Raw genomic sequence first — 14,974 nt, 5'->3', positions numbered from 1 at the left:
TGAGTGGCCTGCACCCAGAGTTAGTTGGCGGCTGGAGGAGAATGCAGGAGTGTGACCTTATGCAAAGGAAGAGCCCTCCCTGGGGGCACATCGTAGGTGTGAGATGATACCCAGAGGGCAGATGGCAGCAAGAAGGTGGAAAGAAGCCCGCAGGCTGAGCCAGGAAAGCGAGGAGCCAGAGAGGGGCCTCACCACATCCGGGAGCTTCCCTGGAGGCCCCAGCAGTGAGGGGCGTGGGAGAACCCACAGCCCAAGGCACAGGCGAGGAGGAGCGAACAGCAAACCCCGGTCCCCTAGGGAGCTCCTAGCGGCCACCCAGGAGTCAGACACTCAGTCACCGTCTGCCTGTTCAGGCTGACAAAGGTCAGCAGCCGTGCAGAACAGAGAGTGAAGAAAGAGAAAAAGGGCTGCTTGGCTCTCTCCTTGCCGCATAATGGAGCTTGAGAGAAGAAAGGGAAAAAAGCCTTAGCTTTACATTCAAAATTTTAATTACCAAATAGGCCTGGATGTTTGAATTGCACAATTGAGACTGTTTTGCATTTTATAGTGAACTATCAAATCCTTTTACTATACCGGGGTCCAGAGAAGTCAGCCCTTCTGAAACATTTCATCAGGGAAGAGAAAGAAAGTAGCCCTGCTGAATATTCTAAAGGTCTTTCTAGGAAGAACTGAGAACAAGGTTTTGGTCGCCTCCTTGGTAGGCCCCATGAGGTATAACTCCAGAATTGGTTCTCACCTCTCCGTAACCTGTAACCTCAGTCAAAACTGCCACTTTTACATCCAATATTAACTGTAATCTCTTCTCTTTCCACGTTTCCCATCACTAAACATGCTTGGCAACTGTGCCCACTGCCTTTTCTTTTTGGAAAAAACATGTTAGCATCGGCTCTGGCTTCTGAGGCAAAGCTTATGAGTTTTTGACAATTAAGCTGGATGTGAACAGAATTCCTACTGAATAAGTGTTCTGGGCTCCCCCCACCCCCTGCCAGACTTTTAATAAAATCTTGTTTTGTATTTAGTTTATGGAGGCAGACTTAAGGCAGAAGCTGGAGCATGCTAAAGAAATAACTGAAGTAGCCAAAGGAACCTTGAAAGATTTCACGGCTCAACGTACACAAGTGGAGAAATTTATTAATGACATAACAGCATGGCTGGCAAAAGAGGAAGACTCAGTGATGAATTGTGCCCAGACTGAGACTTGTGAAGGGCTGAAAAAAGTAAAGGTAGGTAATAAGCCATCCTCCACTGCTTCCACTTGAATAGAAATAGTGGTTCTTCTGTTTTGTGGTGATAATAATAAAAAATATGTTCTCTGCTCTCAGTTACCCAAATAAACACCTGATTAACTTATTCATGACATTAGTTACAGCAAAATAAGCAGTAGGTGAAGAACTGAATGTAGGTTTTAAGAAATCAAAAAATACGCTCAAAACAGAAAGCGTGTGTTGGTATAATCATTTTTTCTTTTTAGTAAAAAAATGAAGTCTGATAGAAAAATATTTGACTTTTAGTGAATTTTCCAGCTTGAATATCAGCTAGTTTTTCATTAGCCTGTCTCTATTAATAGATGGCATTCCGGATGAACCTCCGTAAAGGACGTGCATTGTGTGGACTTGTCAACATAACGTATTCTGCTCTCTTTTAGCCTATCTTCTTACTGTACTTGAGGCTCAGGGCCTGTATTTTTAAATTAACTACGATGCTTTTGGTGTGGCCTGTGACTCTGAAACAGAGCTCAAGTGGCCTTGTTGAAGAATGTGAACTGTGGTAGCTTCCAGCCAAGTGACTCAACCCCAAACCATGGACCAGGATCCATTAGAACCTAATCAATTTCCTTGAAATACTAGACAACATCCCAACTCCTAGCCACCTCCTCCCAGCCGTTACTTCTTCCTAAGGAGAAATGATAAAATTATGAATGAATAAATATGGATCTGTCACACATGCTCAAAAACCCCAGCAACATGTGTTTGCTACTGAGTGGATTTCAACAGCATCAATTTAAGATTTAAAAAAGAAAAAAAAATACCCTGGTGGAGCAAATGGAGTATTTCTCTTGAGTGTGATGAATGTTCTTTTAATCTGTAGGATATACAAAAGGAACTGCGAAGTCAGCAGAACAGCATCAGCTCTACCCAGGAAAATCTCAACAGCTTGTGCCGCAAGTACCACTCGGCCGAGCTGGAGACCCTGGGCCATGCGATGACCAGGCTGATAAAGAAACAGGAAGCCGTGAGCCAGCTGTGCTCCAGAACCCAGGCCAGCCTGCAGGGGGTGCTAGAAAACCATTTCAACGGTGAGTTCTGCCCGGCCATGAATAGTTTGTTTACGAGAAAGAATCCAAACCAAATGCTACCCAGACACTGCCAGCAAAAGTTTGAGAAAACTTTCCAGAAAGATATCATTTTAAATTCATTTGTGTTTTGAGATTTGAGCAAAAGAAGTGCTGTGTTCAGGTCTCTCGCCGTAGGCAGGATGCCTCTTGCCCCCCCCAACCCCCCACCCACCCCCACCCCCACCCCCGACAAAGCAGGAATCTACCATTTGGTGATTCTGAACTTGATTTGGGTTTTCTGCCTACTGCTCACATGTATGGAAGGTAACTTCCACTACTCGGGTGGCCAGCAGCCGCTGTCCAGTAACTACGCAAGTGTTCTGTGCCATGATGAAGTGACACAATAAGCGTGGCTGTTAGGACAGGCTATGAACCAGGGGTAGCCACACGGTCCTGTCCCCGCCTCTGCTCCCACACACTTGTACCTGTGCTGTGATGTGGAGGCCTGAGGAGGCTCCAAGCCAACGTAGTAGAACAAGGAGATGGTTCCTTCTGTTCCATAAAAAGAGCTCTAATGTCCCTGGAGCATTTCTCCCCTTGCATTCTTACATATCCAGGCAATTAATTCTCTTTCTTTACCAAAAGAAAGAAAAGCAATGTAAAATCAGACATTCTAGGAACACAAGCTTCAGTCTTTTCTCTGAGATAATTTATCAGACCTACCACGAATATTCATGGCGGTAGATCACGCTGTTTTATTTTCTAAATTGTCATTTTCTTCATGGAATATTTTGGAAGGTCAGAGGAGATGGGTTGACGGCCAGAAATGTTTCACTGTGGTAATCCCGGAAGCTCATTCAATGTTTTGCTTTATTCCTGATTTTCATTACTTCCAAAAGAGTCTATGCGGGAATTCCAAGAATGGTTTTTGGGAGTAAAAGAAGCAGCCAAAGAATCATCAGATCGAACCGGCGACAGCAAAGTTTTGGAGGCAAAGCTCCATGACCTTCAGGTACGGAAGCTGCCACCCTTTTTCTCCTTCCCCAAACTGCACCCTAGTGCTTTTAGATCAGACTTAAATTATCATTGTTTTCAAATCTTGTTTGAGCCCATCTCTTCTTTCCTAACAGAATTTGGCTTATTGAGTCAGAAGGAGAGACAGGCAATGTGAAAAGTGGTTTGAGAAAATAAATTGGAGCTGGAGAACTTCTAGATGCCTTTCTTCTCTTTAGCCTATTGACCATCCTTTCTAATTCATTCAGAATAACCTGATTTAGTTTTTGTAGCAATAAAATTATAAATAGCTATGTCTGCATTATAGCTATATCTGTTGTATAAGAATTTTTGAAAAGAAGGGAAGACAGGGCATGAAGTTTTTGAAAAATAACTTATGGTTTAAATTTGAAGATAGTATATATATATTAGATTAAAGTAACAGATGTTACAGGTTGTAAAGGTTTTACTGACTGAAAAATATATGAATTCAGGAAAGAAAAGGCTATGGTGAAGCAGAGTAACGAAATTATTTACAGAGGACTATGTTCAAAGGAGGTTTTGACCATGTTTTTCTAACAGCTAATCTGAGCAAGGCACTATGTTAAATAATGTAAAAAAAAAAAAAAAAAAAAAAGAATTGAAAACTATAAGAGCCATGAGGTTTTGTGGTGTGATGGAGGATGGCAATGATGTAGGTAATTCATTATATTATAAATCAGGGTTAAAAGATTATAAAAGAAGCTGGGTTTGTGGGAAGTATAGTAATTGTCTCCTTTTAAGCTTGAGATGCAGTGAACTCCACAAAGAAATGTCTGAGTAACCATTTAAATGCCACTGTGGAGCCCTGGGCAGCTCTGAAATTCTGAGATTCTGAGATTCTTTAGCTTTGTTGGAGTCATGCATAGATCTTCTAAGAGAGAGATGCTTACCAAGAAAAGAAGGGAGCTGAAGACTGGATTTTGCGTGCAGGATGGATGAGAGGAGGAGAAGAGCTGGAAGCAGCTAGCTAGTTAGAGTGCTGTCACATTCACGTGAGAGGCAGCAGAGGCTGGACCAGGTTGGGGAATGCGAAGGGGGAGAGACAGAGACCTTGATGAGAACACCTTTCATCCCAGCTCAATGGTATTCATATTTTGTCCTTAGTGGTCCCAGCAGCCTTGATTGTATCCAGTTGTATGCCTTGTTCCCACTCCAACCTCATTAGAGTTTTTTTCCTTTGGACTCAGTTATTCTTTCTTGCTCTGCTATCTCAGCCCACAATTGTGATGAATCTTCCCATGCATTAGAGTCTCTGAATAATTGCAAATGTTTTATATTACTTTTATTTCTCGAAACAGAACATTTTGGACTCAGTCAGTGATGGGCAGAGCAAGCTTGATGTGGTGACTCAAGAAGGACAAACTTTATATGCACATTTGTCTAAACAAATTGTTGGTAGCATTCAGGAACAAATCACAAAGGCTAATGAGGAGTTTCAAGCCTTTCTGAAACAGTGCCTTAAAGACAAACAGACTCTTCAAGACTGTGCTTCGGAACTTGGGAGGTAAACTGTTTTGATAAATGTAGATTTCATCATATACTAAATGAGTTTTTGAAGACATAGAGGAAAAGAGTCATGTGAATAAGCAAATAACATCTGAAATCATGAGTTTAAATTATAATAAGCTTTGACCTTAAGTGCAGTTAATACTAGGACAGTAATTCATTGCTCAGACTCTGAACTTATCATTTGGATTTATTTTCAATATAGAAAATATATTCAATATAGGAAAAGACAAAGGAATTATATTTGCTATTAATTAAAAATAACAAATGCATATAATTTTTGTCTATTTAGTTAACTCAAAGTATTAGACATACCAGCTTTTAGATTATCCAAGCCTTTTCCTTGCATCCACTTCTGCTGGGATAGACTCATGCCAAGAAAGCAACTATTAAATTCTATAGATCAAGATTCCAATCAGTAATATGTTAATGAGAGTGAATATAGAATTAGAATTGAGGGAAATTCATTACTTGGAGGAGAAAACATGTCAGCATAATCAAATTAACTGCCTTTCTGGTGGTGGAGTGATTTGCCCAACTCTCGTCCGGTTTTCTTATTGAGTTCACATTGTTTCTAAAACTTGGAGCTCTTGTGCTATATTCAAATTCTCTTAAGAAATAAAGAAGCAGAGACCACTTTCCCTTCTGTTCCCAGGACTTCCATTGCCCCATTCATCCACTGGCCACAATTGAAGGGTCTTTGTAGTAAAATACAAAATCAAATCCAGGCTGGGTGTGGTGTCTCACGCCTGTAATCCCAGAACTCTAGGAGGCTGGGGGTAGTGGGGGAAGTGGGGGTGGTGTGGGGACTCCTTGAGCCCAGGATTCTAGACAAAATTAAGTGCTCATCAACATGGTAAAGTGATCTTTCTGGTAATTGCTAGTTATGAAGTCAATTCTGCTAGAAGAGTTAATACTTTTTCTGCTAACATTTCAAAAGAAATTACCATGATTTATCACTTTGTTACTGAAGTAAGTAATGATTTGTTTGGACTTATTATTGAGGGTTTTTTCCCATAACTTGAAAATTCATAAGATGTTATTTGCCATATGTAAGACGTTTGACCTCAGAGAGTAGAACTAATCTATTATAACAAGCACATAATCTTTTCTTTTCTTTAGCTTTGAGGATCAGCACAGAAAACTAAACTTATGGATCCATGAAATGGAAGAAAGGCTAAATACAGAACACTTGGGAGAGACTAAACAGCACATTCCCGAGAAGAAAAACGAAGTTCATAAAGTTAAAATGTTTCTGGGAGAACTACTAGCGGCACGGTACGACCCAGAAGTGAACTGGCCCTTCATGTGCTCCCACGTTGTAGACTGACTGGGTGGTTGGTCATTTGTTTTGGTGGTGGTTGTTTGGTTGGTGACTGTGCTTTGTCCTTGTCCCTGCCTATCTAGAATGATCATGCTGCACTTCTTCACAGCACTGTGACATTCTGAAGAGCCTGCAGGGTGGAAGTTAGGAGCAAATTTGCATTCCAGTCCTTCTCTTTGTTCAAGAAATTGGGTGGGTCACTTGTCTCCTGTAACTCTGGGTTTCAGCCTTTAGACATTGTGTTAATAATACTGTATCCCCCTCTCTGGGGTTCTTGTGAGGACCAGTTAACATAACGTGAAAGATGATATGAGGAAAAGTAAACTTTACATTCGCAGTGACCAATAGATACAAAATTGCTGCCGTAGACCACAAATACCATATATTCTTTACACATTTCAGCCTCCCATTCCATTTTCCACCCACCTATCCTTATAATAGTCTTAGTAAAGTGAAAGTTATGGTCATTAAGTCTGAATCTGCTTGTGGTTCTTGTTCTCCACTGCAATATATCTGAGGTCTGACAGTTAAGTTTGCAAATTCATCTTAGAAGAAGTGCTACATACTTCATTGCTTATATCATGACAGTCACTTTCAAAGTATTCCTCTTACAAGGCTAAGCATTGATGCCAGCACCTCATTCACCCTTCAAAACAATTTGGAAGTCTTTCTGGAATGGCCACCAGAGCTGTCATTATGTTATTCTTGATGTCCTGGATGTCATCAAAATGTCTTCCTTTCAGTATTTCCTTTATCTTAAGGTATAGAAAAAAGGCATTGGGGGCCAGATAAGGCAAGTAGGCTGAGTGTCCAATACAGTTATTTGTTTACTGGCTAAAAACTGCCTCACAAACAGTGCTGTGTGAGCTGGTGCATTGTTGTGATGCCAAAGCCATGAGTTGTTGGCCAAGATTTCCCGTTAAGATTTCCCTGTTTCTCTTTTTGTGTTTACTTGGTCTATTATGCTTTTCACAGTCGGCCAATGACTCTGATGCATAATTTGATGAAGTCTTGCCAAGTTTTTGTCAGTTTCACTCATTACTGGATGGCCTCACCTCTCTTCATCAATGACACTTTCTCTGCCCTTTTGTACACTGCCATTTTTTTCATGGCATTATCCCCATAAACTTGGAGTAACATATCCCCAATTTCCTTTTCAGTCTTGCCATCTTTCCAAATTTTATAACAAGAAATTTATGAATGTTTGTTCATTGCTCTAATTCAAGCGCCAACATTCTTGTGAGGGCACACAGAAACATGCAGTGACATAATGAACCCCAGCCAGCAAGACACCAGTGCACATTGAAACTGAGATGATCACGCACTCAACATGGCAAGGAAACTCAAGAGCACTTTTTAAAAAGGCTTTTCGAAAGAAACTTTTTTGCCCCATTTTGTCTCTGCCCAACATTGTGTTGGATCCTGGGAATCTAAGTTGAATTTAATAGTGCTGGCTGCAGAAAAGACAGCCCTGTGGATAAAGACAGGTGCTATACGAGGTATCAGAGTGAGATAAGGAGCAGAGGGCACATGCAAGGGGGTCGTCACTCTCCACCTCCTTGAGCTGATGCTCATGCTTCCTACGGGTGCCTGAGCTGAGTTCTAAAGGGGCAACCAGAAACAAAACAGAAAATAGCAGGAGGATTTTCACAAAGGAGGCATCTCTATGTTTACACAAAATAGCAGAGTGTTTGGGGAATTTTATGGAGCTTTGCCTCATGAGAGCATTCCATAGGAAGACAGATGCTGGAGATTAGCTGGGACAGGCAGCCGGGCCCATTTCTGAATTGAATTCCTATTGCTGTGGTCCATTCTATCACCACTATTTGGACATGGGCACTGCATTAGCTGAGATTGCATCCCCTGACTTGTCCCGACTGCCCTGAGTGAGACCATACAAGAATGCAGGCAGTCAACCAGTTCCCAGTGGCTCTATTTTAAAGGCATGTCAGCTATGAGCTTGTGCCTTGTTACTGCTCCAATGTCAACAATCATTTGTCACTCCTCCCCTGCACTCCAGAATGATGGAAATAAGATTTTCTTTTCCTGTGTTTTCTTACTTAGAGAGTCTCTCGATAAGCTTTCCCAGAGAGGGCAGCTTCTGAGTGAAGAAGGCCACGGAGCTGGGCAAGAAGGCCGCCTGTGCTCCCAGCTCCTTGCGAGCTATCAGAATTTACTCAGAATGACCAAAGACAAGCTCCGGAGCTGCCAGGTGGCCCTGCAGGAGCACGAGGCCCTGGAGGCTGCACTGCAGAGCATGTGGTCCTGGGTGAAGGCCGTTCAGGACAGACTGGCTGGGGCAGAGAGCACCCTCGGGAGCAAAGACGCTTTGGAAAAACGGCTGTCACAAGTACAGGTATGTGTGGCACCAGACAAACCCTGACAGGTGTTTGCCTTAGGTCCTGATTGTTCTGTGAACTTCTAAATTAGGATTGTGTGGTCAAAATGGAGAAATCAGCCACAGGGAAATGAAGGGATTGCTTTCCTTTATGTAAAGAAACATTTTTGTTTTAATAGCTTTAAACAATATTTCATTTCATTTAGTTAACATTTAGCAAACATTATTGAATACCTACTCTGCTCCAACCACTATGAAAGTTCCTGGGAGTATGAATATAGAAACTAGGCCTCATTTTCCAGGAATTCACAATCTAGCAGGAGAGACCACCCTGTAAGTTGTTATGTGCAGTACATGTGCAGTGGCTATGAACAAGTATGTGTCAAAGGCACAAAGCAGATCACCAACGTGGACTGTAGTCAGTGACCTTGAGAGAAAGGAATTAGCCAGGCAATGAAGGTAGGGGACTATTGGCTTTTGGACAGGCGTGTCTTCATTTTTAAAATAATGTCTTTTGACTCTTTGAAATGGAAGTCAACAAAATTATAATTTCTAGGTTAGTGGCCCAAAGTTTCCCAAGAATATAAATTGGAATTAATCTTTGACTCCCAGACTCCCAGATATGTAATTTTAAGGATACCATTATATTGCAAGAGGGTCCAGAACTTGTTCTTGTTTTCATTTTAAAGTGTGTAAAGTATTGTCTACCTTAATTCTCATGGGAAACATGACCATTTTTTAAAATAGCAGGAAGTTTTTGTATTCCTACTGATGAATGTTTATTATTCCTTCCTAGGATATTCTCTTGATGAAAGGTGAAGGAGAAGTTAAATTGAATATGGCCATTGGCAAAGGGGAACAGGCCTTGAGAAGTAGCAACAAAGAAGGTCAGAAGGTGATTCAGACCCAGCTAGAGACCCTTAAAGAGGTGTGGGCTGACATCATGAGCTCCTCCCTCCGTGCTCAGAGGTACAGAGTCTATTTTTAGTGTTTATTTGCCTAAGTAAGTAATTGAGACCTCAGTAAAATGATGGGGTAGGGCTGAGGTGTCCTGGGGTAGAATTACCAAGCATGTTCTTTTAGCTTTTCGCACGCATACCTGTCTTTCCAAGGGGCAGGTTAGCTTATTTTGTGTCTGCATTTGTTTTAACATTTACATCTCTCCTCATGTCTCTCATGGCATCTTACAAATAAGATGGGCTCAGTAAAATAGATCCCTTCAGGTCATCAAAGCAATGATACATGTTCTTTAATAACTTTAATAAGTTTTAGCTTTTGAAAGGAACATAGCTGTTGGCAACAGTTAAGCTTAAGTATAAATCTCTTACTCAACTAGAAGGAATAATACCACCCACACTGTAGTTATAGGAAATGTGTGGGGTGGTTTTGATTGTCACTGCGGCAGGACTATCCCTGGCATTAAATGACCATGCCATGGATACCTAACATCTTGCAAAGTGTGGAATATTCTCCCAGAACTGACAGTGAGTCCAGACAGAACAGAGGGCAGCCATAAAACCTCTGTGGAAAGCACTGTACTAAACACTGAAGAGGAAGCAGAAAAGATCTTGACTGCTCTACCCGGGGGTGTTTTGTTGTTATTGTTGTATTTATGAGCGGATGGTTTCTACCTCCCTCTCTCTTCTTGGAGTATCTGCAGATGTTCTGGCTAGACAAATGACTGTTGGTCAGAATCATACTAAAATACATCCCAGGAGGCATATTCTGAAAGTTACATATACTGTCAGACGCTGACTAATTGGGTTCCCAATGTTATCATAACAAATAGATGAATAGAAGATTGAGGTTCATCACAAAACGAAACAAAAAACCCCCACTGCAGTTATCCACTGTAATGTAAACAATAAGCCCTGCTTATAGCTAAAATTTGGGATTTTGTTTTGTTTTATTTTGTTTTGCTTTTGAGATGAAGTCTCACCATGTTGCTGAGGCTGGAACGCAGTAACATCATCATAGCACATTGCAGCCTCAAACTCCTGGGATCAAGGGATCCTCCTGCCTCAGCATTCCAAGTAGCTGGGACTATAGGTGTAGGCCATGACATCCAGCTAATTTGTCTATTTTTAACATAGACAAGGTCTCCCTCTTCCTCAGAGTCATCTTGATCTCTTAGCCTTAGGGGATCCTCTCACCCTGGCCTCCCAAAGTGCTAGGATTACAGATATGCACCTAGCTGGAAGTCCCACCCCTCTTTAATATGAGGCATGGGTAGTGACTCTTAATGCCAGCAGGACTCTGCATCTTAGCAATTACTCAGCTGCTTCCGTCATCTTACTTGATACAGTAGGCTGCCCGAGCATGAACTAAACTTCCCAAAGCCAGCTCCTAAAAGATAAAGGAATACGGATGAATATTATTCAGATATTAGAATAAAATGTTACTTTCATGGGCGGTGCCTGTGACTCAGTCGGTAGGGCGCCGGCCCCATATACCGAGGGTGGCGGGTTCAAGCCCTGCCCCGGCTGAACTGCAACCAAAAAAAAAAAAAATAGCCGAGCGTTGTGGTGGGCGCCTGTAGTCCCAGCTACTCGGGAGGCTGAGGCAAGAGAATCGCTTAAGCCCAGCAGTTGGAGGTTGCTGTGAGCTGTGTGATGCCATGGCACTCTACCAAGGGCCATAAAGTAAGACTCTGTCTCTACAAAAAAAAACAAAAAAAAAACCTCTAAAAAAAAAAAAATGTTACTTTCATGACACATATTCAGATCTCTGATTCTTCTATTTCAGCAAGAAATTAGATTTGAAAACTACATATTGAGCAGCAACAATATTCAAATTATTGTGTTAACATACCAAAAAAAAACAAAGGGTTTTGCCCCTAGAGCACCGAGGCCAGGGTAGGATGTATTCCGGAAAAACTCTGGCTCAGACTGTGTGGCTGTGAATTTTCAAAAGAGATTATGGAACTATAGGAGAAGGCAGAGTAACAGTGATTTGGGCTTTTTAGAAATGTTTTTAAGGAACAGATAGGACTTTAAGGCCTATATGATGAAATTCTTCAGATGCAATTGCAGCAGTTTGAGCAAATGCTGAAGTACCTTTGCCACCAGATCCTAAGGACAGCATCATGGCTGAGAGTATCCCTGAAGATGAGTTTGGAATAGTTTGTAAAGTTGAATAGTGGAAGTTCTTTTTCTTTTTTCTAAATGTTATTCTAGAGCAGTATTTTTCAACCATTTTTACCCCATGGTGCACTCGAACCTATAGTTAAACTTCTGCGACACACTTAAATCATGTTGATAGAAAAAAGAAAGAGAGAGAGAATAAAGAAAAAGAAAATACTGTGTTTTGAACGTCTTTTGAAAATAATGTAATTAATGATCTTCAAAAATTTTTGCAGCACACTTAAGATCTCAAAGCATGCCATTGTTTAACTGTGGCACACCAGTTAAAAATCACCATTCTAGAGAGCCTTTCTTTGACTATCTAGAAAGCTATTATATTCGTGACAATATTTCTTATAAATACTTGAGCCTTCATTCATTTAACACATAAGCACCATATATAACACATAAGCACCATATATATATTGTGGTGCTTCATACATTTAACACATAAGCACCATATATATATTGTGGTGTGGTATGTGTGTATAATACCCTTAAATGAAAATCAGTCTAATGATACTATTTACCCCAGCAGAATATTTTGAATTTTGAGTAATTACCATCTGATGTCCATAACATAAACTAAACCTAAGAATATTAAGAACTGATAAATACTAAATAGAATATAATTGCTATTCCAGTGGCGATTTTTAACACCCTAACAGATCACTTTTTGATTCACTTAAGACAATAAATTTGGAAGATGAATCTCCAGATGCATGTATGGTTACAGCTTTTGTCTTCACATTTCAACATAGACTTAGTTTATTTGAAGGAACAGCGTTAGCAGTTTTATGGATCAGGAAAATAGGGTTTCTTCCTGTGCTCAGGCAACAATTTTCACCACTTACAATAGCTTTTAGCAAAAACAATTTACATGCATGTGCAGTAACCTGGTGATTGGTTTTTGGCCGAGATGGCAAGGTAACCCATTTTTACAGTATGTGACATTAATTCTAGCACCTTAGAGTCTGTGATTAGACAATGGAATGACTATCTAGAGAGGAAAAGCCGGTTGGAACAGTGGATGGAAACCGTGGATGGAAAAGTAGAACACCCCTTACAACTGCAGCCAGGCCTGAAAGAGAAGTTCTCTCTGCTGGACCACTTTCAGTCCATTGTGTCGGAGGCGGAAGATCAGGCCAGAGCCCTGCAGCGTCTCGCCGCCAAGTCCAGGGAGCTCTACGAGAAGACTGAGGATGAGTCTTTCAAGGACGCAACTCAGGTGGAACTGAAGACTCAGTTCAATGATATAGTTACTGTGGCCAAGGTTAGTGCTTCATGCCAAAGAGAGAGCTTCAGGCTCAGTTAAAGAATAAGCTGTTCATTAAATTTTCAGAGAATTAGCTGCTCTAAAACTGTGCATTTACTGAATAGATATTATGTAAAGATCGTGTCTGACCTGCGAATGCCCATGCATTTTTCTATCTCTGAAATCTTGACATCACTGGTTATTTTCCATTTGTCTTTCTTTGCTTTACTTGTCAACTTATCTATTTTCTTTGCAAGACTGAACATCAAATGTCACTGTTTAAAGTTTTTGCTTTTGCTGCACTTGTATTTTTATATGAATTACAAATATGTTTACCTCCCTGATTTCCATAAAGTACAAAGTTTTGTTTTCATTTCCCATATTAGTAAAAATTGTGTTTTCCTGTTTATGAGCTCCTTCATGTAGTGTCAATTTTTTTTTCAATTATCTATATGAATCTTTATTTTCCTTCATGATTTTTCTTTCATGTATTTGTGGATATTATAGAAATTAAGGGAGAATGTTGTTGTTTGTTTTTCTTTGGTTTGTCTTTTTGGGAACTTTCTTTATCTTATTGATACTACAATTATTAACATAGGTGCTATTTATCTTCCTTTTCATCTTGGTAAAGACTAAGAGCTGTGACTCTAGAGTCTTAAGTTTGAATTCTCACTTTGATACTTCTTGAATGCATGACTGTGGGCACATAACACATTACTTAACCTCTTTAAGTTTGAGCATACTTTTCAGTAAAAATGATAATTATTTTACTTTTCAGTAAAAATTATAATTATAATAGTATCTACACACAGGGCTATTGTGAATATTAATTGAGGAAATGCATCTAAAATTATCCAACAGAACTCTATACACCAAGCTAACACAAATAATTGCTTTAACACTAAGGATAGTTATTATTATGATAATTATTAAGTGGATTATCAGTGAGAGGTGTTAACCGACATACATCAAGCATAGATTTTTATGCTAAGATAGACAAGAGCAAACTTATAGGAAAAATTATTCTTTATCAAAACCTTTCAATTTAATTAAGATCTGATAGTTTTCTTTCTAAGATATGTCATATTCTGTCAAGTTGCAGAATCATTAATCATAAACAACTGTTAAATTTTGAGTTTGGTATGATTTGCTATCAACTAATAAATGACTTAAACAAAAAAATAAGATATTAAAGTCAGAGAATATATAAGAATAGTAATGAAATATTCTGAGATATATTAAGAAACTTATCTGTTTCTTATCTGATGTCATGTTTTCAATCATGACTCCTGTTAAAACAGTCTCGTCTTGGTTTCCTAGGAGAAAATGAGGAAAGTGGAAGAGATTGTGAAAGACCATCTCATGTATCTAGACGCCGTTCAGGAATTCACAGACTGGCTTCATTCAGCAAAGGAAGAACTACACCGCTGGTCGGATGTGTCTGAAGATGCATCAGCCACCCAGAAAAAGTTGATGAAAATTAAGGTCAGGAAATGGACAGATACTATAACTACATTGTTTCATTGGTTCTTGAGTACAGTATAATTTGGATAAAGATTTGGTGTATAAGATTTTATCATTTTAAATGTTTCCTTCCTGTTTTCTATTTGTTGGTTTGTATTACTTCATGCCTTACCAATTCGAAACAGAAACAAGATTTCTAAAAAGAATTCCAATGACATTACACTTGTGAGCAAAATGCAACGTTGTTCATATTTGATTCTGTATGCAAATGTGCTTGCTCCTATAATTGATTAAGAAATCCCGGCTGGCTCAGTGGGCTAACAAAAGCAGGAACTGGGGCAGCGCCTGTGGCTCGGTTGGTAAGGCGCCGGCCCCATATACCAAGGGTGGCAGGTTCAAACCCGGCCCCGGCTGAACTGCAACCAAAAAATAGCTGGGCGTTGTGGTGGGCGCCTGTAGTCCCAGCTACTTGGGAGGCTGAGGCAAAAGAATCGCTTAAGCCCAGGAGTTGGAGGTTGCTGTGAGCTGTGTGATGCCATGGCACTCTACTGAGGGCCATAAAGTGAGACTCTGTCTCTACAAAAAAAAAAAAAAAAGCAGGAACTGTTTTCAAGGACAGTGGAAGAAAGTTTATAAAGTAACTTAGTTAAATGTA

General features: G+C 40.2%; 1 protein-coding gene across 2 annotated transcripts in view; it reads left to right on the top strand.

The window, feature by feature from the left end:
* SYNE1 (spectrin repeat containing nuclear envelope protein 1) overlaps nucleotides 1-14,974 on the top strand; it is a 467,802-nt gene that overhangs the window by 217,834 nt on the left and 234,994 nt on the right. For both annotated transcript variants that reach the window (XM_053590506.1, XM_053590504.1), the window contains 9 exons: nucleotides 1,020-1,223; nucleotides 2,089-2,296; nucleotides 3,175-3,287; nucleotides 4,609-4,814; nucleotides 5,939-6,094; nucleotides 8,205-8,496; nucleotides 9,275-9,447; nucleotides 12,564-12,873; nucleotides 14,176-14,340. In XM_053590506.1, the coding sequence (XP_053446481.1) occupies nucleotides 1,020-1,223; nucleotides 2,089-2,296; nucleotides 3,175-3,287; nucleotides 4,609-4,814; nucleotides 5,939-6,094; nucleotides 8,205-8,496; nucleotides 9,275-9,447; nucleotides 12,564-12,873; nucleotides 14,176-14,340 (1,827 nt within the window). The remainder of the gene's footprint in view (nucleotides 1-1,019; nucleotides 1,224-2,088; nucleotides 2,297-3,174; nucleotides 3,288-4,608; nucleotides 4,815-5,938; nucleotides 6,095-8,204; nucleotides 8,497-9,274; nucleotides 9,448-12,563; nucleotides 12,874-14,175; nucleotides 14,341-14,974) is intronic.

This window comes from Nycticebus coucang, chromosome 5, assembly GCF_027406575.1.
Source record: "Nycticebus coucang isolate mNycCou1 chromosome 5, mNycCou1.pri, whole genome shotgun sequence".
Classification (NCBI taxonomy): domain Eukaryota; kingdom Metazoa; phylum Chordata; class Mammalia; order Primates; family Lorisidae; genus Nycticebus; species Nycticebus coucang.
This window is presented reverse-complemented; position numbering and strand designations above follow the sequence as displayed.